The sequence below is a fragment of the Camelina sativa genome, chromosome 11 (assembly GCF_030686135.1).
Source record: "Camelina sativa cultivar CO46 ecotype springtype chromosome 11, ASM3068613v1".
Taxonomy (NCBI): domain Eukaryota; kingdom Viridiplantae; phylum Streptophyta; class Magnoliopsida; order Brassicales; family Brassicaceae; genus Camelina; species Camelina sativa.
The window spans coordinates 47753043-47775283 of record NC_141890.1 but is presented as its reverse complement, the minus strand read 5'-3'; the positions used below and the strand labels follow the sequence as shown (position 1 = coordinate 47775283).

The window sequence follows — 22241 nt, the reverse complement described above, 5'->3', positions numbered from 1 at the left end:
GGTTTTAAATAACATATTTTTATTATTTAATGTATTTTTATTCTAATTCAAAACAATGTCCAAATAAAAATAACTTTAGGTTTTTTTTTTGCATTTTTCCCAATAACAAACTTGACTAAAAATTATGAAACCGGTCCACACATGCGTGTACCACGAGAACCGGAGGTAGGTAGGTATAGCACACGGTCATCTAAACCAACAACAATCTTCTCGTATTACAACAAAAAACATACATACCAAAAAATCTAGTAAGAAGTAAAGCATACTCTCAGATTCTTTTGCAAGTTTAGCTTTCTTCTCTTAAAGGTCTTCTTCTTCTTGTTCTTCCTCTAGCAAATACCTTTCAAGAATCGCCACTGTTGCATGCTTCGCGCTGTATTAACAACAAAGACAACGTATTTTGGGAGGAATTAAGCTCAAAAACCCCCACAAAGATTTAAACTTTAAATCCATCAAACCACATTAACTTATCTAATCAACAAATTGCATTACCTTCCGGGTCTAATGATCTTATACTTTCCCACATTAGTCAGATCGACTATTGTAGATCCTGCTCGACCTGATGGAAGCAAACCACCATCATAGACATAAGCACAATGCTGCCAGAGATTCTCAAAATCTCTAACACAAACGCTGCTTCTGTCACCGCTTAGGTTAGCACTTGTAAGAGCCAACACACTCCCCGAACCTCTCGATACTTCCCTAATGAACTCACAATCTGGTACCCTTACTCCAATAGTATCAATCGCGGGATTCAAAGACTTTTCAAGAATGCTTGATTCACCTGTTTTAAAAACACTACAAGAACACTCTCACATAAAAGGGGATCATATCGATGCAACCACTTTAAGAAGAAGATGCAAACCTCGTTGAAGTACGAGAGTGACTGGACCGGGCAAGAGCGAATCGAGTAAACCATGAGGTAAGTGATTCGTTGTAGCAACTCTCTTGATATCTAATACATCGCCAACACATATGGCTAAAGGGCTTGTTAGCTTACGCCCTTTGATCTCATAAATCCGGTTCACCGCTTCTAACGAACTGTTTTATGTTACATATACAATCACAACTTAGTCCAGGTAAAGGTAAAAGCTCATTGCAAGCTAAATAAAGTGAAGATTTTTTTATTCATATTACCAAGCATCACAAGCGAAGCCATAAAGCGTATCAGTGGGTACAGCTATAACTTTCTCAGATTTGATTGCTTCAATAGCTTCTTGTGCATAGGCTTCAGTTGCAGGATGAACTAAACATGAATTGCTCACTACACATGTTTCAGCTCTCTCCAAACTCCAAACCATCTTCTTTTGTAATCCCCATCTCAATCTTCTACTGTGATTAGCTATCGAAAAGAATCTTAACTCGGAGACTCCTAATACACACACACACTCATGAATAATGGATAATTCGAAATTGGACCTTACGACCTAAAAGTTTTATCTTTTTTTTTATTCCTTTGAATTGAAATCCAAATTTTCTCAGAAAACCAAAAGCAGAACAGATTGAAAAAAACCAACCTTTACGGAGAAGAGGAGAATACGGCGCCGGTAAGATTCCGGGAAGTTTCTCAACGAGCCTCGTGGAGAGATTCATCGTCGTTGTATAAATCTCATACGTTGTCGAGAAGAGAAGACGGCAACACATAAGTTAGAAACAGAGAAGAAGAGTTTTGAAAGAAACTGGGCACGTGATTGCCCCGTGACAATTTTTTTTTTTAATATGATAATTTTCAGTTAAATATTTTAATATACAAAAAAAAAAAAAAAAAATTAAAGAAGTTAAAAAAACCAATACTACTACAAACCTTTGATTTGCAGAGATTGAGCAAATCGAAGTTACAAACTTACAACAATACAAACTGTGTATATGCAAAGGAAGCAAAACAAACAAAAAGAACAATCTTTGAAGCGTTCCTTGATCACTTTCTCTTTTCTTTTTATACAAATCATTACATAACATTAACTGAACTAACAATATAAATGTGAAATCATCTTCCCACTTCCTGGCTCTACGAGGTATTTGGATGATGTCGAGAGGTTGTTGCATCCAGCTGTTGGGGTGGTTGTGTCAACGTCTGAGCCTGGTTTAGCTGTTGTTCTAGCCTTCTGGCTCGCCATCTTCGTTTCCATCTCACGAATTCAACCATCACTGAACTCCCGCATATGCAGACACCGAATCCAGCAAATGTTGATAGAAGAACTGACAGAACTGGCTGCAACTTCACCTGTAACCACCAAGAGATCCGATTTAAGAAACAACAAAAATTTGTGTTTAGTCGATTTTTTGCTCCAAGAGATCTCAAAAGTCTCTATCTTTATCAGCTAAACCAGAAGCTGGCAAGTTCTTTAGCTTCAAGGAAGATGTGTTGAAGAGTACTAACCACGGAATAAAATATATGGGCGAAGAGAACCACCAAAGCAAACTGGACAGATGCATAAATCCAGACAAATCTTCTCATAACTGCATAGGAATATTCCAGAGCTAACAAACGTATTAGAGTGGAGGAACACATTGAGAAGAGTTTTTCTTCCAAAAGAAGACCTACCCATGGTTGATGCGGTCATGGATGCAAGAAGACCAAGAATACAAGAAAACGGCAGAGATATCGCTATTGCACCTGTACCCAGCTTCTCAACCTGGTGGAAATAAGACTTCATGTTATTGATATCTGTCTGTAATATTTCTGTATATGTAGTATGTCTATATCCGGAAGCTTGTCGTTTTAAGGCCTTAAGGGTGATTATAAATAGTAGAGATGAATTTACCAAGAGCTGCTCGAGGAAGCAGAAGTAAGCGAGCATGCTGATAATTACTAGAACCGGTACCTCTTGCCACACCCTGTTGAGATATAATGAATAGATTCAGGCAAAGTTTCCTATTTAACCATAAGAGAGTTTGAATTTTTTGGATACTACAAAGTTCACAATTTGTACCAAGAATGAGAATGTAAGCGTATTTTACCTGTACCCAGTGACATCTAGCTGAACAACACCAGAATTTCGAAGGCTTTGTATACGTAAGAGTGTTACAGGTAAGTTCTTAACTTCTTGTTTACAAACCTCACAGGTCTTGTTACCCTTTATGGTGAACCATTTAAGAGCACAATCTTTGTGAGCAAGAGCAAGTTCTCCTTTGCAACTACACTCCATTTTTAAGGTTTCTCCTCCTTCACAGAGCTCTACTAAACAAATCCTACAAACTGCTTCATCCTCAGGTATATCTTCTCCATCAGCATCACCTGTTTCTGTTCAATACATTAAGATAGATTTGTTGTGTCCAATAAACAAATATCTAAGAAACAAGAAAAGAAATAAAATCATAGAACTTACCAGTATCAGCAGCCTCTGATGCATTTGAGAAAATGTCTCCTTCTTTAACACGAGGAGTCGAAGGGATTACTCTAAAGAACGACTCCATTCCCTTAAGACTTAGTTCCTTGTCATTAACAGGCACAGAGCGAGAGCGAGCTATGTGCACACTCCCTTTGCTCTGCAATACCAAGTATATAAGTACCTAAACAAAATAGTAAGGTTCTCTGAAAATGATACAAGAGAAAGCTTACGCTTGGAGTTGGAGGAGCAACACTGCTTCCTCCGTGAGCTGACTCAGAGTGTGAAAGAATAATAGGAGTCACAGGTAGAGATGAAGTTCTCTTGATCCTAGGCGTAAATAACTTTGAAAGTGATAATGACCTCGCTATCGAAGCCTTCTCCTGCAATGCAGAAGGAGAAGAGGCATTCCCTTGTCCCTTCTCGATATCAGTGTTAGAGATTTTTGGTTTACACCCAGCTTTTGGCAACAGATTCTTCAGGGAAGATTTGGCACGCGGAAGAGCAGAAGAAGGAGTAGGAGGAACAACAGGACCTGGAGAAGTCGAAGTCAGGGAAAAGTTGACTCTCCTCGGAGTTGGACTAGGTGTTGGAGGCATTTTGATAACAACCGAATCTTCAGATGAAAGACCAGTTGTTCTAGAGGGTATCTGCAAAGAGAGGTTCTTTCGCCTCCATTGTTGAACGTTTGCAGCAGAGGTCTCTTCTGTTATAGCAGATGATCCTTCAGCCTTCACATTAAAGACCAGAGATGAAACTAACAAATGAGTTTCTATGAGCAATTCCTCAACTAATGGATGAAACTAACAACACTAATCAAATTTGATCTGAATTTTGTAAACACACAATAAGCAATTTTTGGCAAGTAATTAACACAGAAAGCTCAAAACTTTTCAATTCCATTAAACAGAACACATCTAAATTCATTCAAAAGTTCGAATCTTTGAAAACAAAGATCCATTCTTTTTGAATACATGCATAAAATTGATGTCTAATATGTACCTGATTTGAAGCAGAAGAAGAATCACCATGGCTTGGATCAAGAGAATTAAGAGGCTTTTCCTCAGTTGCCATCTCACTAATACAAACAGCAAGAGATTGATTTCAGTTTTAAGGCAACCTTTAATATTCCCAAAAAAATTCAAATACTCTGTACCAAACGCAGAAGTAAAAGGAAGAGAAAATGAACTCAAAACAACGTTAAAGATAGAGAAGAAAAAAAAATTGAAAGACTTTGATTAGAAGGAAGGACACCGAAAAGCTCAGAATAAATCTTGTTATATAGTCATCAAGTAAGGAAGCATCAAAGTTTGCTAGAGAAAAGCGTGACACAGTAACTAGAACTAGATACAACAAAAAGCAAACCAAAAAAAACCCACAAGTAGAAGAAGCTCAGAAACTAAAGAAACGTACCCAAAAAGAGAAAAATTCCAAATTTTTCCTTAAAACCCGCCCAAAAGGAATAAACTTTGAAACGGAAGAAACAAAAGAGATAGAGAGAGAGAGAGAGAGAGAGAGAGAGAGGTGTTTGTTTGTTTTATCTTCTCGAGATTAGTGCATTACTTATGATTATGAGGAAGATAGTGGAATCGGGCTGTAAATGAGGAAGAAGAATGAATGAGAAAAAAAGAAGAGAGAGAGAGACAGAGAAAAGCATGATTCTCATTTATGAAAAAGATAGAGTAAGAGATGGGCCTTGCCTTGCCTACATACACTTCCTTCTTCTCATATTCATCCTCTTCTTGCCTTAGCTACAAAAAGGCTAAAAACATTACGAGTTTTTTTTCTTCTTTTTCTTACCCCAATGTAAAATTTCAGTTTATTTTCTGGATGATATAAGTCACTAGTGTTGGGCTTATTCATTTATATCAAATCTGATCCTAACATCTGTTTTGTTTTTTTTTTTTTTTTTTTTTTTTTTTTTTTTGACTTATATAGCAGTTGAAGCAATTAGGCTTCAAATATTTGCGATGCTATATTCTCTCACAAATTATTCGGGAAAAAAAGTGGTAGACACTTATAAAAATACAATTGGAGAACGACACTTATATAATGTGTGCTGCGTGTTACTTTGATGCGGGCGCGGCACAATATGATACGACAGACAGAACAAAATTGTGTAATTTTTTACATTGTACTAACTAACTCAAGTGAGAATGTATGACATGTGTACTGTCTATATCCTAGTGATTTAGTTGGCTTTTCTTCTCTTTTCCTTTTCAATTAAAATATCTTATTGAATTTTTGCTTTTGATCAAATCACTCAAGTTTGATGTAACACCTGCATTTGTATTCTTGTTCTCATCATGTCTATTTTATTTAGTCACCTCCAGAACCGTGTAACGGTTTCCATGAAGAGATTAATTGTGACTGAAATTTTCGTTTCCACAATTAGGTGTTTGATGTATCTAATATAAATTACGTTTAATTAACACATAGTTTTGGATTCATCAACGGACGAGACACCAATTTGGGAGGATTAACTGAATCCCTTTAATCTTTGATTAAAGCAACTTTTAGTGATGATGATAATTCATGTTTTCTGAAAACTATTATTTTTGTCTCTATTTTGTAATTTTATTTTTATTTATATAGAACATTAAATAACGTGATATGGCTAGCTAGATATAATTAGATAAATATTAATTGGCAAGATTCATATTAGTAGTATTTTATGTAAGAAACCTTGATTATTAAAGGTTGCTAGTGATGCATTAGGTTTAGGAAAGGTTGTTTGATGTTAGGATCGGAATTTTTCATACATCACGATCATGCGTGAAGTTTGTGCTTAGTTAGGTGGCGCAGATAATACGTTATCTATTTCATTAAACAATTATTCTATACGACAACTATAGAAATGATCAAATATGATGTGATTTGACATTGTTTAAGTTTTTCGTTTTAATTAAATTCATGTAGCAATATATATCCTCCAAGCTGAAATAGCCCTCTATATAATTCATTTCTAAAACCTAGATTACATGTTACTGAGTTAAGCCAACGGAGCTACAAATTTACTATTTTCGTAGACTAACCCAAGATTTCGGCTGATTAATAATTTAATTATAACGTCTTCAAATCACTTAATATTGTATGAAGTATAATACAGTATTGCTTTTCTGGTGACAGCTAATATTGCTTGATAATGAATAGCCACAAACACGTACATGAACCTAAAAAAAGTTTAGTCATGTAAACATTTTGTAATTGCTGGTTTTAAAGAAGGAGAAAAGTCGATATTATTTATTTGAATTCGGCTTTGGAATGATACCCCAAAATAAAAGCGGCTTTATTTTTACATATTTTGCTTCTTACGAAGAATCTCTGCTTTTCAAAACATTGTACGAGTAATCACACTCATGAATAAAGCTAATTTTGACTTGAATTCAAAACAACCAATCTTTATCGGAGGTGTTAGACTGAAGATTTTAATTTGCTTTATATCCAATAAAGCTAACTTGATCTCTATGTTTCCAATATGAGACGAATTCACTAGATTTTGTTATGTGATTGGAAGCTTCTTATAAATCTGCTCTGGATTGTGTTGTCCTTCCTTCTGTTTTTATGTGATTGTGTGATTGTGTTGCAGCAGAGGTCTCTTCTGTTTTTATGTGATTGTGTTGTCCTTCCTTCTTATAAGTTTGAAGGACAACACAAAATAACGGTGAAATTTAACACAAAATATATAGTCAGTTACTAGTATTGATTTTCTTTTTGGTTGAGGAAAAAACTTGTGAATATAGAAAAACTTGAGAAAGTTTCCAAAAATTGGACGTTAAAGAAGATTTATGTTTATCACTAAAAACAATTTTCTATCCACGGATATATTTCCAGCTATGTACGTATGAAATGAAAAATGAACTAAATTGAGTATTCTGATTTGGATGTTTTTATATCTGAATGGCCAAACCTACCGATTACGTGAAAGTAGATACCAAAGTGATCCAAATCTACCAGAATTGGCCGACACAAAAGGCAAAGCTAAAGCATATTGGTAGGCAATCTCGCTCTCTCTCTAGCTACAAAGTATGTACATCATTATAAGTTTTTTGTTTGTTTGGTGGTAATGATATATTCAAGGATTATGCTTACATGTTAAATCCTTTAACAAAAAAAAAATGTTTACATATTTATCATATACAACAAGTTTCTTTTAGCATGTATTACGTACCATTAATGACGACTCACTATAATGAAAACTAATACATGTTTCTGTATTCCACAGTGTGATAAAGTTTATTTGATATAACGTTTTGTATGAACAATAATATTTAGAATTTTTTTTTTGGCAGTCACTTAAACTTCAAAAATAACAAATATTAAACCTACTAGATTGGAAGTTACAGGGCCTTAAACCATGCAAAATCTTTTTATCTCAGTTTTTTTTTGTCTGAGCGGGATTGGATGAGGTGTACTAAACTTTCAATATTGATTTTTTTTTGTTTTAAATCTATTGTATAAAATCACACTATAATGATATATACATATACATTGACTAAATCTCCAGCATCTCTTATTAATATAATGTAGGGTGCTTTATAGTTTTGCGCTTGTGCATGAATTCTGAACTACCCCATATATGTAATAAATCTTAGAAATAAAGTTTGTGTGTGTGTGTATACGACTATACGTAAGGTCAAGCTAGCTCGAAGACCCACATTGTTGGGGAGGGGGAAAAGAATCAACTTGAAGATTCTATAGAAGAAGAGCCTACGTAAATTAACAAACGACCTATATATATAACTGGGGTTTTTGACACGGCCATAGAGTTTTGTCTTTTTCGTACAGTTTTGTCTTATCTTTTCTAAAATCTTAAATTATTCCCAAAAAAAATCTTAAATTATAGTACATTTATTGAAGTTTATTTAACTTTACTGGACCATCCTTATTTATTAATAGGATTTTAATTCTTAGAATTCTAAGTAAGGATATGACTTAATAGATTCATAACAGGTACTAGGTTTTTGTTAAAGTGATATTTTCAATCAAACTCTCAAGCTATAACATTATTATACTTAGCCTATGGAATCGACTGCAAACTTGAAATTTCCATAAATATAGTGGATTATTTGTAACTTCCATGACCATGACAAACCTAGCTACAATATTTGAGGTTAACTTTCACGCATGCAAAAAGTTGCAAATACTAGGTTGGTCCCCTTGGGAATAAATGACCAAACTGGAAAATGCGAAAATCCAATCCATCAGATCCGAAAACGTCATTATCCTCTTCTTTCTCAGTAGCTCAGCACACAAGCTACCTATACTTGTGTCTTGTAGTATTGCAGACCTGTCGAGAAAAAACTTTTAGATTCCAAGTAAGTAGTCCACAGGCAGTACAAGCCACAAGGCCCGTTTATAAATAATGGGCTAAAAATATTGAAATCATGAAGCTGCATTATTTTCTGTGGGTAGTGTGGTTGAGATGGCGATTCCTGCCTGATAAGTTAACAAAGTACATTTGTTTCCCTTTGCCGCTACAATTTTTGAACTAAGTTGTACCACACTGACTGAACTTACTACCAAGATTACACATGTGTACTGATGACTGCATCACATGAATAATTTATCAGCTCACTGAAGAAATTTCATACTCAAATTTGTACAACGTACGTACTCTTCGGAATAGATCGAAACTGTTTCTAATAGTACTATTTAAAAAAATACTATTGACTGCATTAAATTCTCGAAACAAATCATATCACTATTTTTTTTTATTTTGTTAAAAACATTGAAGAATCATAAATCCTACCGATGTTAAAATGGGTAAATCTACCTCATTTAAACTCATCCCATTTAAACCCACCCCATTTAAGTATAAACCCATCTAAATCCATATATATTTGAAATTCATTTAATCATACCCATTTAAACGTACATTATCCCATTTAACCTATTAAAGCCATTTGCGTATATAATTTTGGTGATAATGTGCAATTTTGTGGCTTTGTGATTTTGGCGGTAAAACACTTTTTTTTTACGATTTTGGCCGGAAAACACGTTTTTATGGTTTTGGCGGGAAAACACATTTTTACGATTTTGGCGGAAAAACACGTTTTTACGGTTTTGGCGGGAAAATACAGTTTTACAGTTTTGGCAGGAAAATGTGATTTTACAATTTTGGCGGGAAAACACATTTTTGCGGTTTTGGCGGAAAAATGTGATTTTGCAATTATGGCGGAAAAACACATTTTTTACAGTTTTAGAGGAAAAATGTGATTTTACAATTTTAGCAAAAAAAATATAATTTTATATAATAAATATTTAATAAAAATATCAACATAAATAGATCTAGATAGGTACCCATTTATTTATAACAAAACCCATATAATTAATGGGACTAAACGGGAAATCCATTTAACCCCATTTAATTTTTTCCCATAAATGGATAAATGGGTATAAATGGTTCATTTTAATTTAACATACCCATTTAAATGGATTTGCTGACCCATCTTAACATCCCTAATAAATCCTGATTCGAAGTCTCTCCTTTTCCTCCGGCTGTGGGTCGTGTGGGGGTCTCCTAAGACTGGTCATAGGATCATGAACCTCCCATTAAAGTCTATTGCTTTCACTTCTTCCATATGAAAAGACTCGTAAGTTTTCACAATCCCACAACTACAAAAACCGCAACTAACACAACAATCCTACTCTCAGTAAAGCAAGTACACATTGTGGATTTTTTTTTTTCTCTTCTCATTCAGTAAATGATGAACAAAGTACAAACAGGGAAAAACATTTTGCAGAGTAATGAATTTTCACTTTTTTTTTTTCCAATTTACCCACAAAAATTAAACACAGAACAGACAATAGAAGCATTATGATCCCCAAGAGCAAAATAAACTAAAAGACCAGTCAAATAGAGAAGAAGAAGAAGAAGAAGAAGAAGAAGAACGAACCAGAGATAGATCTGATGTAATAAAAAAAAAAGAAACCCTCAACTTTCCAAGTTGAAGTAACAAAGATGGTTTCCTTTTTTAACAACCCATCACTGCGCAGTTATACACAAACACACCAACATTCTCTTTAACTCCAAGCACTTTCCAATCCAAGTTTCCATCTTTAGCTCCTGATTTTGGACACCAAGAATTCACCACAATGCCTTCCCCATGAGGACCTCGTTGCCCACAAAACACCAACAGTTGGTCCCCGCACGGTTTAAACGCCAACCCCCAACCGTTTGACGAGTCCACCATCTGTGGTAACCTTCCCATGACTTCCCACTTGTTCTTCTTCTTATCATACTTCTTCACCATACTCGTTAAGTACTCCAGCGTAAATAGCTCGTTCTCAACCACCACAACAAGAGGTGGAGCCTGTGCAGCTCGGTTTACATTCGGATACATTCCTTCTATCTTCCTCCATTTCCTTGTCTCCAGATCAAACTCCTCCCCACAAGTAACCGATACATTAGGGCTTGACATGCCTCCAAGCACATAGAACTTACCATCCATGAAAAATCCAGAGCAAAGTCTTCGAGGGAAATGCATATTGGGAAGCATCTCCCATCTCCCTGAAGAAGAATCATAAAGCTCAGCTGATGCTAATATATTCCCATTCAAATCTGTTCCACCAGCAACTATAGCGATCCCGCCGAGGCTTCCAGATGCAAACAAGCAGCGAGGACGATGCATACCTTCGCATTTGATCCAACACCGAGACCTCAAACTGTATTTCCAAATAGCAAACTGAAACAACTCTTTCCCGAAAACCAAAAGCTCGTCGTCTACAGCCAAAGACTCTTTATCAGCATGGTTGAAGCACTCGTCACAGGGCATTTTAGGTAACACCATCCATTTCTTTTTCATAGGAGAAAACATCAACCAACCTCTCCTCGGGTCACAAACCATGAAAACAAGATACTCCACAATCCCCAGCTCCTTCCTAAGGCCAAACAAATGTCCACCGTTGACCAACTTATTGTACTTCTTGCTTACACGAGACAAGGAAGGATAGTCTGATCTAGGAACCCGAGCAAGACAATTTAGAGCAACATCATCGATAAGACCAGGGAGAAGCAAGTCACTTGATCCCAACCTGAGGCTATGATCATCTCCTTCCCTGGAATTCACAACTACAGAAGCAGAAGCAGAAGCAGAAGCAGAAGCAGAAGAGTAGACTCTTCTTCTCTTATTCGAATGTTCTTCAGCAGCCATTATTAAATGTTAAATACCCTATATTTTCAATACAAAGAATCCAAACCCAAAAACCCAAAAAAACAACTATTTCAAATACAAACAACAGATTCTGTTCTAAGACTCTTCTTCTTCTTCTCCAATCATAAAAAACGAGTCTTTCTTAAATGGGCAACACTTGTCCCAGTATCCAGATAAAGATTTCGATTGCTGCTCCAAAACAATCTCCATCTCTTTATTACTACTACTAGTACTACTTCGTCCATCAAAATCTTCAAACAATTAAAAACATTATATACCTCAAACCCCAAACCATTGAGTTGTCCAATTTGGATTTAATCTGCAGATTAGATATAACACAATGTCAGAATCTGCAACAAGACTTTTAAGCAAACCAAACGAAGAAAAATATCAAAAAAAAAATAAAAAAAAATCGTATCTTTAATATAAATCCGATCCAAATAGATTAGTTTCGAGATCGTTTCTTCAAATCCAAAGTCAAAATAATGAACAAGAGAAAAAAGCAGATCCGAATCCGATAATTAAAAAATAAAAAATCTGAAATTTACTAATGGGACTCAGATCCAAATACCAAGATCACACCGAGCAGAAGAGGATTAATAAATCATTCAAAAAAAAAAAAACAGAGAGAAGGCTAATTCATCCATAAGCTTACCCCTCCAATGGTGGATTTAGATCTCTCGCCGTTGTCTCTCGGATCAATCCCCAGAAAAAGTTATCACACGTTCAATATTTCGCCGGCGACCAGCATATAGTCAAAAGGTAGAGAGAGAGAGAAAGAGATAGAGAGAGAGAGAGTGGAAAGAAGAAGAAGTAGAAGTAGAAGTAGAAGTAGAAGTAGAAGTAGAAGAAGAGGGTAGGGTTATACCAACAAGTGAAACCAAACAAGAGACCAATAAGCTAGTTAATGTCTGTCTATTCCGAAAATAAAATTTTAATTTAAACAAAAAGGCTTTCTTTTAATTTCTTTCATTTTAATCCTTAACTTTAAAACTTTATCCGTTTTGACCCCCAAAATATACAAATGTTCTAATTCTATCAGAATTGTGTTCGTTCGATCAACAATTTTGTTAAATTTCTTTTGTTTACCATGTTTTTTGGTTAAATTTTGGTTATCATGTTTACTTTAATTAATTGATCCACTCAATCACTCATCAACGTATGCAACTTAAACTATATATATATTTCCAAAAAAAAAAAAAATCTAGCAAAGATATATGGACTTATAGTTTGCATTTCTTCGGTAAGATAAAGAACTTAGAAGAATATTCATACATGCATAAGACTTAGTTAACGATTATTTTAAGTTCATGAATCATGATTTTATTCTTGATACTATAAAATGTTTGAAGACATCTAATCGGAAAAAAAATATAAGAAATGATATATTATTAATTGGCTTTTTAATTCTTATTTTTTTTAAATATAACGATATCTCTAAAAGTTTATACATATTTAATTTAAGATATGTATAAACTTTATATATACATGTAATATATGCATGTACATGTATACATATCTAAATGATAATAATATACATGTCTTAATTATGTATCTACAATCTTAGATATGTATAAAGTATAAACTTTATATATAATAAAATTATTAATTTCTCTTTTTATAATTTTTAACACATGTCAACATTTAAATATGCATATAATTTTTTTGACATGTGTCAAAAATTATAAAAATTAAAATCAATAATCTTCTTATAGAAAAAATTTAGTTTTTAATATTTCATCATTAACAATGACATATGTTAATTTATTGATTTGAGAAATTAACACATATCAAAATAAGTCGGCAACATGATCACAATACATGTCAATTTATCGATATGAGATCACAGACACATGTAAAAAAAATATATTTTATTTTTATTTTATACTTCATGCCTTTCATATTATAAGATTTTTTTTTGTTTCAAGTTATAATATTATGAAATATTTTTGTAGTATTTTAATAATGTATCATTTTTTATAGTTAAACAGTTTATAGAATTTTTCTCAAGACATCTAATCAACCAAATATAAGAAATAATACATTATTAACTGTTTTTTCTAATTAGTTTTAAAAATATAATGATATCTCAATCAAGTTACATTACATTGGAATACAACAACATACATGATGAAATCCATTAGGCACACACAAAATATTGTTATAGGGTGGTGTGCCTCCACAGCTCAAGAAGCAATCTTTTTTTGTTTGACATGGTCCTTTGAAATCACAGTCTTGTGACGAATCCATAATTCCTGATTCATCAATCATAATACAAGCTGTTTAATCATAATGATAATATATTGTTCTAGTTAATAACAAATTGAATACTGCATTAACTTGAATATTGCGATACATCAGATGTTCATATTGATACAGAAACAAGTAGTATCTCTTTTGGGTTATATGTAAAAATCAAGAGAGGAAAGAGATCTCACGAGCGGATTGCACATTGTTAATAAAGAGAGAAACTATAACGAGAAGAGCTACAAATCGAATCGACACCATTTTCCGATGGCTTTTGTTTTTGCTTAAAAATTGATATTCAAACTATTTTCGACCCAAAGCATGAATAAACTAAAAGCCGATGGTTGCTTTTATAGATTGATCAATTATAATTGTTAGATTTCTGTACATGCATACTATCATTTAAATTATAGTTGTTTTTTTTTTTTTTTTTTTTTTTTTGTCAACACAATTATAGTTGTTAGATCTCTGTACATGCATACTATCATTTAAATTACATAAATAATAATTACGTACATGATTATTATCATCTATGACATCCTACCAATGTTATTTGGGATTTCGGGGGAAAAAATGAAGATAGCTTCCCCTAAGTAGAATATACATCATTTGTCATTGGTATTAATAAACAAATGAGAATATTTTTTAAAATGCCTCAAGACTTAAAATTTCAATGCATTACACTTTAATCTTAGAAAACATTATCCTACAATATATGTCACCAAACAAACAATTAATCAATTCTTTTTTTTTCTTTTTAACTTAGACTAGATTAAGACCCGTGCTAGAGCACGAGTTGAAATTCATTTTATTTATATCGTAGTTTTTATATAAAATATAATTTATGTGATTGTTTTTTTAAAGTTTTTTGGATAAAACATTATGCAATAAAATCATATGCTAAATATGATGGCTTGAAAAAGACACATATTTTGTAAGTTTTATATTGTTAATGATTCTAGATAAGTACCCGTGCTGTAACACTTATTAAATTTTATTTTATACAAAATTTTGTATATTTTATATTTTAAAATAAAATTTTAATATGTTGTATTAGGTTATATATGTAAAGTTATTTCAACAATGTACATTCTACATCATGACTTGAATGTCATTATAAGACATAATTTGTAAATTTGGTTTTTAAAAAGCGAGTTATTATATTATGAGTAATTTATTATATTGTTATACATTTTGTTTTCATATACTTGGTTTCTTGAAATTCTTTCATATTATTGAGATTGCTATAACAAATCAATTTAGAGTGTTTATAGTTTCTAACTTTTATATCAAGTTTCAATATATTAAAAATATTTCAAAATAAATTATTTAAAGTTTATTATATTATATAAAATTAGAAAATTCAACAAAAAAAAATATGAAATTGAATTTAAATATTCAAATTTTGACCCGGTACTCAGAATTTTTTTTAATTCAATAGATATTATTTTTGAAGAATAATATTACTAAAGCTTTTATAGATTGAACCATTATATTTGTTTTTAAAAATTCAACTTATGGTATATCCGAAAATAAAACTATTTTTTAATTATAATAAATAATATGATAATTTATTTGTTTCACAAAATAGACTCATATATAAAAATGTGAGGTGAAGTATAATGATAATTAACAAATTAATATGTTAATTTAGATATCAAAAGATTTTATTTGATGAATAATTTAATAAATGAAATTAATATAGTAAGTTAGATAATATGATTCTTTAGAATTTTCTCTTTAAAATTTTTGGTATAACCTATTTGTAACCAATCCAAAAGTAAACAACCAGCGGTCCTTGGGTTGACTATGGTAAGATACAACGGTTCTTTCTTCTCATCCCCGACCAAACTCACCGCCGATGAGACCACAGCCGTACCTCCTCTTCCATCCTCTCCTTCACTCTATATCTGAACCGCTTCCATCTCTAAAAGGCTCTCAGGTAGTGAGGTTTCTCTTAACCCGTTGATACTTTTATGTGCTTGCCTTTTTAACAGATCATGTTTCCAAACCCTGTTAAACCTTGAAACCCTTTGCATCTACTATTATACATGGAGGAACGCATACCCTACCACCAGAAAGGTAAAAACATCGAGAGGGGTTACTCCCCACCTCCTCGTAAGCGCATACGAGCACCAGATCTCGATACCACCAACCTCATAGCAGAAAATACCCTGACTCTGATGGGGCTCCTGACAAATCCATCAGTGCAAAGACTATATGCTCTTTTCCCTTTCCTCGTCAGTAGGTGGAATCTCTGAGGTAAAGCTGTGGGTGCTGACCTAGGACGTGGCTGTTTCCAATTCAAGTTTGAACACGAAGAAGACCTTCAAAGAGTACTAGTTAACAGACCATACCACTTTGACCAGTGGATGGTCATTCTAGAAAAGTGGGAACCCATAATCTCAGAGTCTTACCCCTCCAAGATTCCGTTCTGGACTGAAGTTCAAGGCCTCCCAAAGCATTACTGGCAGGATGCGATGCTCCAGAGCATTGGAGATGAACTGGGCTCAGTCCTGGAAGTGGAAATCACAAGCTCCTATGCAAGAATGAAGATCCTAATAAATGGACTACAACCTCTAACCAAGGAGACAGTGGTGGAATTCCCCAACGGTAGTGATGTCCTTGTTACTCTGGAATACAAGAATCTAAAAAATCATTGCCAACACTGTCTCAGGCTCACTCATGAACTTAAAAACTGTTTGGGACTAAGTAAAGCAAGAGAAGAGGAGTCCTTAGCCATCGATTCGCAGAAACTATTATACCCCAGAAGACAACTTCAGGGCTCCAAAAGCCTATGAATATCCTCATGGCCATCACAGGAGGGAGTCCAACTTAAGCATCATCTCCTCTAGAGGTCCCCACCCCTCCCAGCTGCCTATACAACATACAAAACCAAACCATTATGATGGGCATCGGGATAAGAAAATAAAATTTGAGGATAGGAATTACCATTCAGCAAAAGAAGGTGGCTCTCGATCCTTCAGTCAAAGGACTTCCCCGACTGCACACACCATATCCCGACCTTCTGACCATCACCAACACAATCCCAAAACTCGCAGACCAGTTTCCAATTCGAACCTACAATGGCGAGAACGTTCGACTCCAAGGGCTCTAGAGTGGAATGAATCATCAGAAACGTCTCGATCCAGATGGCCACCACTGGAAAGAATCCAAACTCCAACTTCTCCACCCCTCCATATAGCTCCCATTCCTACCACTGATGAAGTCATGGGAGATCTAAGAGAGGTAACAGTCCAATATACCTCTTGTGCTGATCCAACTGAAAGCTTAACCAGGAAACAGCGGGTCGTTCAAGGCGAGAGCAGAGGCTTAATGGCAGAAACGGCTGCTGGTATAATAGCGGCTGCTTCCTCAGCTATCCCAAACCATTTAACGCCAACCCCTACTAGAGAAGACGAGGTTTTCACGCTCTCTGGGGACCTCCCTCCTCACCCGGCGTCATGTAATGATACTGTAACCCCTTCTACAAAGAAAAGAAGCGGGAGACCACCCCTCTTAAAACCTGGTAGTAGGAGCCCACTTCGCCTGGCGGGGGCGAAATTGAGCAAAAGGAACAAAACCATTATCCACAATTCACCTAAAAGAAGACCTTCTGCTGGTAAATCTGCTCCACAAATCAACCTGCCAATACAAAAAGTAAGAATGGGGGGAAACAAAACCGGAAACCCATAGATAATGAAACGGGACCTTCTAATACAAGAAAACAACCCCAACTTCAACTCATACCTGCAATGGTGAAGAACATGGTGGATTTTCACAATCCACTCCCACCTCTTCCTTAAGATTTGCCAGCTGGAATTGTTGTGGGCTGGGGAACCCTACAACAATCCGGCGCTTAAAGGAGATCAATCGGTCGATCTCCCCTGATGCCATGTTCCTCATGGAAATGAAGAACCAAGATGAGAAAGTCATGGACATCATTCAATGCCTAAATTTCAAGAACTCCAAACTAGTATCCCCTCTGACTGCGGGAAGAGGGGGTTTAGCTCTACTCTGGAAGGAGGACATTAACATAGAGGTGTTAGCAGAAAGCATAAACTACTTGGACACCAAAATAGAAGCTGAGGGTAAAGAGTTTTTAACTACTTTTGTCTATGGCGAACCAGAGAAAACCAAAAGAAAAGCCATATGGAACCAAATCACTGAACTGGGAAGAACTCGTACTGAACCCTTGTTCCTCACTGGAGACTTCAATGACATTATTGATTTCTCCAAAAAATGTGGTGGTCCTGACAGACCTGAGGGTTCATTTATTGACCTCCGAACCCTTATGTCCGAATGTGACCTCTTTTGATCTCCGACACTCTGGAAATTGTTTATCGTGGAGAGGTAAGCGCCATGATCACCTAGTCTTCTGTAGACTAGCCAGAGCAATGTCGAACAGTGAATGGGCTGTGACCTACCCGACAAGTCGAAGTTAATACCTTAGTTTTGAAGGGTCTGACCACCGACCCATGATCACCTACTTTGACCTCAAAATCAAGAGAAAGAGAGGACTTTTTAGATATGATAGGCGATTAGGGTGTAATGAGGAAGTCTCGGAGCTTATTAGAGAAAAGTGGGAACCTGAAACTATCGAGGCTATTGATGCAAAGCTCACGAGATTTAGAACTGCTATTATCAAATGGAGCAAGAATAAGAATCGCAACTGCCAAAAAGCGATAGAAGAGATTCGCCCACCTAGAGGAGGAAGCTTTTTGGAAGCAACGAAGTCGTCAGCTGTGGCTTACCTTGGGTGACAACAACACCGGGTACTTCCACGCGATCACAAAAGGAAGGAGAGCAATCAATAAGTTCTCAGTTATTGAAGATGATGAAGGAAGAGCTTTCTATGAAGAGACATACATCTTATAAGTGATCTCTGAGTATTACGAGAACTTATTCACTTTAGTAGAGGGAGAAAGACTTAACCTTCTCGAGGGTATCGCCCTTCCACTAGTCACGGAAGAGGACAATCAAAATCTCACTACCCTACCAACTGCAGATGAGATAAGACGCGCATGTTTTGCAATCCACGCAGACAAGGCACCAGGCCCAGACGGCTTCGCTGAAAGCTTCTTTCAAACCAACTGGTCTACGGTAGGGAACCAATCACCCGTGAGATCCAATAGTTCTTCTCCAATGGACTCCTGCCTTCCACAATCAATGAAACTCACGTCAGATTGATCCCAAAAATCCAAAATCCAAGGAAAATGAAGGATTATAGGCCTATTGCTCTGTGCTCTGTGTACTACAAGATTATAGCTAAGCTTCTCACCAAGAGGTTGCAACCTATTATCCCTTCTCTGATTTCAACTAATTAGTCAGCTTTTGTCCCCCAACGGTCCATAGTCGACAATGTCCTAATCTCACATGAAGCCCTCCACAACCTGCACACCTCAAAAGCAAAAAAACACTATTACATGGCAGTGAAGACTGACATGAGCAAAGCATACGACAAGGTAGAGTGGGATTTTATTAGACTTGTTATGGAAAAAATGGGCTTTCACAGAATTTGGATTGGTTGGATTATGCAATGCATTACAACAGTTACCTACTCTTACCTGCTTAATGGTCCAGCTCAAGGCTTTGTCACTCCTCAGAGAGGGATCAGACAGGGTGACCCCCTCTCCCCTTTTGTCTTCATCCTCTGTAGTGAAGTCCTATCTGGTATGTGTCATCAAGCTCAACAGGAGGGGAAGCTCGCAAGAATCAAAGTAGGGAAGGAAAGCCGACGGTTTAATCACTTGCTTTTTGCGGATGACACTATGTTCTACTGTAAGGCGGATATAACCGAATGCTCAAACTTGAAGATGATCCTCCATAAGTACGAAGCGGCTTCAGAGCAAGTTATAAACAACCAAAAATCAGCCGTTACTTTTTCTGCAAAGACAACAACAAAGACTAAAGAACAAGTCAAACAAACTCTGAATATTCACAAAGAAGGTGGAAAAGGCAAATACCTGGGACTGCCAGAGCTCTTTGGTCGAAAGAAAAAGGATCTCTTCACACGCATCGTAGATAGAATACGACAAAGAGCTAAGGGATGGTCCTCCAGATTTTTCTCCTCTGCAGGCAAGCTTGTAATGCTAAAATCAATCCTTGCGGCAATGTCTACCTACACTATGTCATGCTTCAAACTCTCCAACTCTCTATACAAACGCATCCAATCCGTTTTAACTCGCTTCTGGTGGGATGATAAGATGGAGAAGAAGAAAATGTGCTGGATCTCCTGGATACACCTATCAAAGTCAAAACAAGAGGGTGGTTTAGGTTTCAGAGATATGTCAAGCTTCAATGACGCACTCCTAGCAAAGATCAGTTGGAGAATTTTGACTAACCCCTCTAGTCTCCTATCAAAAATCCTCCTCGGGAAATATTTCCATTCCTCTAGTTTTCTCTAGTGCTCACCACCTACCAACTCTTCCCACGGCTGGCACGGTATTTGCATTGGAAGAGACCTTCTGAAGACTCAACTAGGACGTCTAATCGGAGATGGAGCAGATACATCCTTATGGCAAGACCCATGGGTATTAGTCGATACACCTCTAACAGCAATGGGACCCCCAAAAAAAATTTAACCAAAACATCCGTGTTGCTGAGTTGTTATCCCCCTCTACCAGGGATTGGGATGTTAACCTCATCCGTCAGGTGGTCCCGGAGCTGGAACAACAAATTCTGGAGTTGAAACCAAGCAAACATGGAGCTAAGGACCGATATGCTTGGCTACCAGCAAAATCGGGAGAGTACACAGCTAAGTCTGGCTACTACGAAAGTATTAAACTCCTCCCTGATGCAAATCTCCCTTCCCCTGTACCACAAGATTTTAACTGGTCAAACGCAATTTGGAAATTGAATACATCTCCAAAAACTAAGTTCTTCCTCTGGAAGGTCATGCGAGGAGCCTTACCTGTGGGAGAAAATCTAAAGCGACGAGAACTCGAGGCCGATGGTAAATGCCCTTTCTGTGGAGCTGAGGAGACTACTTCCCACCTCTTCCTCCAGTGTCGTTTCGCAACTATGGTGTGGAAATTGGCCCCGTTCAAGTCACCCTTCGATCCATCTCCTATATCATCCTTCCGCGGTCTTCTCGTACAATCGACACTATGTATTACCCTCCCCCTTGTGAAATTGGATTTGGACCTTTATATATGTGGTTGATATGGGCGATTTGGACGGCCCGGAATAAACTCCTCTTTCAGGACAAGCGATCTTCCCCAGAGGAGACTCTAACCCAAGCACTAAGGTCAGCCCGAGAGTGGAACTTGGCGCAGGAACCAAAGTTTATCAAAAGTAAGACGAAATCCCCTCTCCGTACTCGTCCGATGAGAACAAGTGATGCTTGCTGTCATACAGACGCAGCCTGGAACAAAGAGACTAAAAAAGCCGGTTTAGGCTGGATCTTCACAAGCGTCGAAGTTGAGAACCGCTGATCGGGGTCGACCACCTTGAATCTCTGCGGATCTGCACTTTTCGCCGAAGCTAGTGCCATTTATCATGCCCTTCTTGACGCTTACTCTCTGAGAATGACCAACATCTCAATTGCCTCTGATTCCAAATCGATCATTGATGCAATCAAATCGGGGACTCCTCTCAAGGAACTCCATGGGATTCTCTTCGATATCCTAGCTATCTCATCTGTGTTTAATTCTGTTACCTTCTCCTTTGTTTCTCGCGATTTCAACAAGGAAGGTGATGTGTTGGCAAAACGCTCCTTGTTGTCAATCCTTGTACCAAATCCGGTTTAATTATTCAAGATTTGGTTTTGAACAAAAAAAAAACCTATTTGTAACCAATTAATATATCAATTAATGTATAACTTATTTTACAAAACAATGTTGTGTACTTCCGTTTTATTATAATGGGATAATAAGATACATTTTTCTTACGGGAACAAAACATTTTTAAATTCTTTAAATTCTTTCATTTTAATTATAAGTAAATGAAAAAATTATATTAAAATAAATTTCTTAACTAATATCAGTTAATTTAAATTCATCTACAATCTATTATTTTATTTATCAAGAAATTAAATCAACATTACAAATTACATAAAAATAATTATTTACAAAAATAATACTATGAACCTATTAAAAAAATGTATGTATAATCTTGTTACAATTTCTTTTCATCATTAAATGATATAAGCACATATGCGTTATAATTTATACATGCAATCACCATGATTTTATGTTGGTAAAGGTATACATGTAGTATATGCAGGTTCATGTATACATATCTAAATGATATCAATATACATGTCCTTCTCAGTTATGTAATCTACAAGTGCATGTATAATGCATATGTGCTTATATCTAAAAATTATGAATTATCTATGTAATTTTAAAAGCTAACACAATATATAAATATCTTAAATTATAACTGTAAAAGCTAAAACCACAACAACAACAAAACTATATATGTAGTGTCCATAAATGTATACATGTTCGTATATGCATGTCCATGTACATATCTAAATGATAATAATATACATGTCCTTCTCAGT

The 22241-nt window shown here is 35.7% G+C and overlaps 5 protein-coding genes and 1 long non-coding RNA gene across 14 annotated transcripts; 2 read left to right on the top strand and 4 right to left on the bottom strand.

Moving 5' to 3' along the window:
• Nucleotides 1-64: 64 nt before the first annotated feature.
• Nucleotides 65-1703, bottom strand: LOC104726647 (uncharacterized). 2 transcript variants are annotated; one of them, XR_015572231.1, is made up of 5 exons: nt 1518-1687; nt 1138-1372; nt 866-1041; nt 493-798; nt 65-373 (listed from the first exon to the last, which is right to left on the bottom strand). XR_015572231.1 is itself a non-coding variant. In XM_010445558.2 (5 exons), exons 1-5 carry the CDS (start codon nt 1642-1644, stop codon nt 301-303), a joined length of 903 nt encoding a protein of 300 aa, XP_010443860.2. In that variant the 5' UTR covers nt 1645-1703; the 3' UTR covers nt 65-300. The 2 variants fall into 2 exon arrangements, 1 of the variants encoding a protein (XP_010443860.2); XM_010445558.2 differs by having other exon boundaries at nt 493-784; nt 1518-1703.
• Nucleotides 1704-1769: 66 nt separating this feature from the next.
• Nucleotides 1770-5348, bottom strand: LOC104726646 (uncharacterized). Of its 8 annotated transcripts, none has more exons than XM_087474944.1 (9): nt 5030-5348; nt 4332-4407; nt 3563-4060; nt 3330-3489; nt 2962-3244; nt 2766-2838; nt 2546-2636; nt 2381-2460; nt 1770-2224 (listed from the first exon to the last, which is right to left on the bottom strand). In XM_087474944.1, exons 2-9 carry the CDS (start codon nt 4401-4403, stop codon nt 2009-2011), a joined length of 1473 nt encoding a protein of 490 aa, XP_087331070.1. In that variant the 5' UTR covers nt 4404-4407; nt 5030-5348; the 3' UTR covers nt 1770-2008. The 8 variants fall into 8 exon arrangements, with proteins under 8 accessions (XP_087331070.1, XP_087331068.1, XP_010443856.1 ...); XM_087474942.1 differs by having other exon boundaries at nt 2381-2481; nt 5030-5340; XM_010445554.3 differs by having other exon boundaries at nt 4743-5058.
• Nucleotides 5349-10067: 4719 nt separating this feature from the next.
• LOC104726645 (F-box/kelch-repeat protein At5g60570) lies at nt 10068-12402 on the bottom strand. Its single transcript, XM_010445553.2, has 2 exons — nt 12141-12402; nt 10068-11804 (listed from the first exon to the last, which is right to left on the bottom strand). The coding sequence occupies exon 2, from the start codon at nt 11483-11485 to the stop codon at nt 10307-10309; it is 1179 nt and encodes a 392-aa protein (XP_010443855.1). The 5' UTR covers nt 11486-11804; nt 12141-12402; the 3' UTR covers nt 10068-10306.
• A 1125-nt stretch (nt 12403-13527) lies between these two features.
• LOC147935552 (uncharacterized) lies at nt 13528-14056 on the bottom strand. Its single transcript, XR_015572940.1, has 2 exons — nt 13924-14056; nt 13528-13740 (listed from the first exon to the last, which is right to left on the bottom strand). It is a non-coding gene; the product is annotated as an uncharacterized LOC147935552 (long non-coding RNA).
• Nucleotides 14057-15783: 1727 nt separating this feature from the next.
• On the top strand, nt 15784-16533 carry LOC147935551 (uncharacterized). The gene is made up of 2 exons (XM_087473052.1): nt 15784-15976; nt 16019-16533. Exons 1-2 carry the CDS (start codon nt 15784-15786, stop codon nt 16531-16533), a joined length of 708 nt encoding a protein of 235 aa, XP_087329178.1.
• A 3697-nt stretch (nt 16534-20230) lies between these two features.
• LOC147935550 (uncharacterized) lies at nt 20231-21168 on the top strand. The gene is made up of 3 exons (XM_087473051.1): nt 20231-20265; nt 20359-20827; nt 20938-21168. Exons 1-3 carry the CDS (start codon nt 20231-20233, stop codon nt 21166-21168), a joined length of 735 nt encoding a protein of 244 aa, XP_087329177.1.
• Nucleotides 21169-22241: the final 1073 nt, after the last annotated feature.

What these genes read in the sequence shown, in the direction of transcription:
- LOC104726647 (XM_010445558.2), bottom strand. Translation starts at nt 1,644, where the DNA reads ATGTGTTGCCGTCTTCTCTTCTCGACAACGTATGAGATTTATACAACG. An exon ending in GGCTTCGCTTGTGATGCTTG is followed by an intron (nt 1,042 to 1,137) that starts GTAATATGAATA and finishes AACATAAAACAG; the next exon opens with TTCGTTAGAAGCGGTGAACC. An exon ending in AAGATCATTAGACCCGGAAG is followed by an intron (nt 374 to 492) that starts GTAATGCAATTT and finishes TTGTTAATACAG; the next exon opens with CGCGAAGCATGCAACAGTGG.
- LOC104726646 (XM_087474942.1), bottom strand. Translation starts at nt 4,403, where the DNA reads ATGGCAACTGAGGAAAAGCCTCTTAATTCTCTTGATCCAAGCCATGGT. An exon ending in CTAGATGTCACTGGGTACAG is followed by an intron (nt 2,839 to 2,961) that starts GTAAAATACGCT and finishes ATATCTCAACAG; the next exon opens with GGTGTGGCAAGAGGTACCGG. An exon ending in CCCATATATTTTATTCCGTG is followed by an intron (nt 2,225 to 2,380) that starts GTTAGTACTCTT and finishes TGGTGGTTACAG; the next exon opens with GTGAAGTTGCAGCCAGTTCT.
- LOC104726645 (XM_010445553.2), bottom strand. Translation starts at nt 11,485, where the DNA reads ATGGCTGCTGAAGAACATTCGAATAAGAGAAGAAGAGTCTACTCTTCT.
- LOC147935551 (XM_087473052.1), top strand. Translation starts at nt 15,784, where the DNA reads ATGGAGGAACGCATACCCTACCACCAGAAAGGTAAAAACATCGAGAGG. An exon ending in TCTTTTCCCTTTCCTCGTCA is followed by an intron (nt 15,977 to 16,018) that starts GTAGGTGGAATC and finishes GTGCTGACCTAG; the next exon opens with GACGTGGCTGTTTCCAATTC.
- LOC147935550 (XM_087473051.1), top strand. Translation starts at nt 20,231, where the DNA reads ATGGAGCAGATACATCCTTATGGCAAGACCCATGG. An exon ending in CCTTATGGCAAGACCCATGG is followed by an intron (nt 20,266 to 20,358) that starts GTATTAGTCGAT and finishes CCCCTCTACCAG; the next exon opens with GGATTGGGATGTTAACCTCA. An exon ending in CATCCTTCCGCGGTCTTCTC is followed by an intron (nt 20,828 to 20,937) that starts GTACAATCGACA and finishes CTCCTCTTTCAG; the next exon opens with GACAAGCGATCTTCCCCAGA.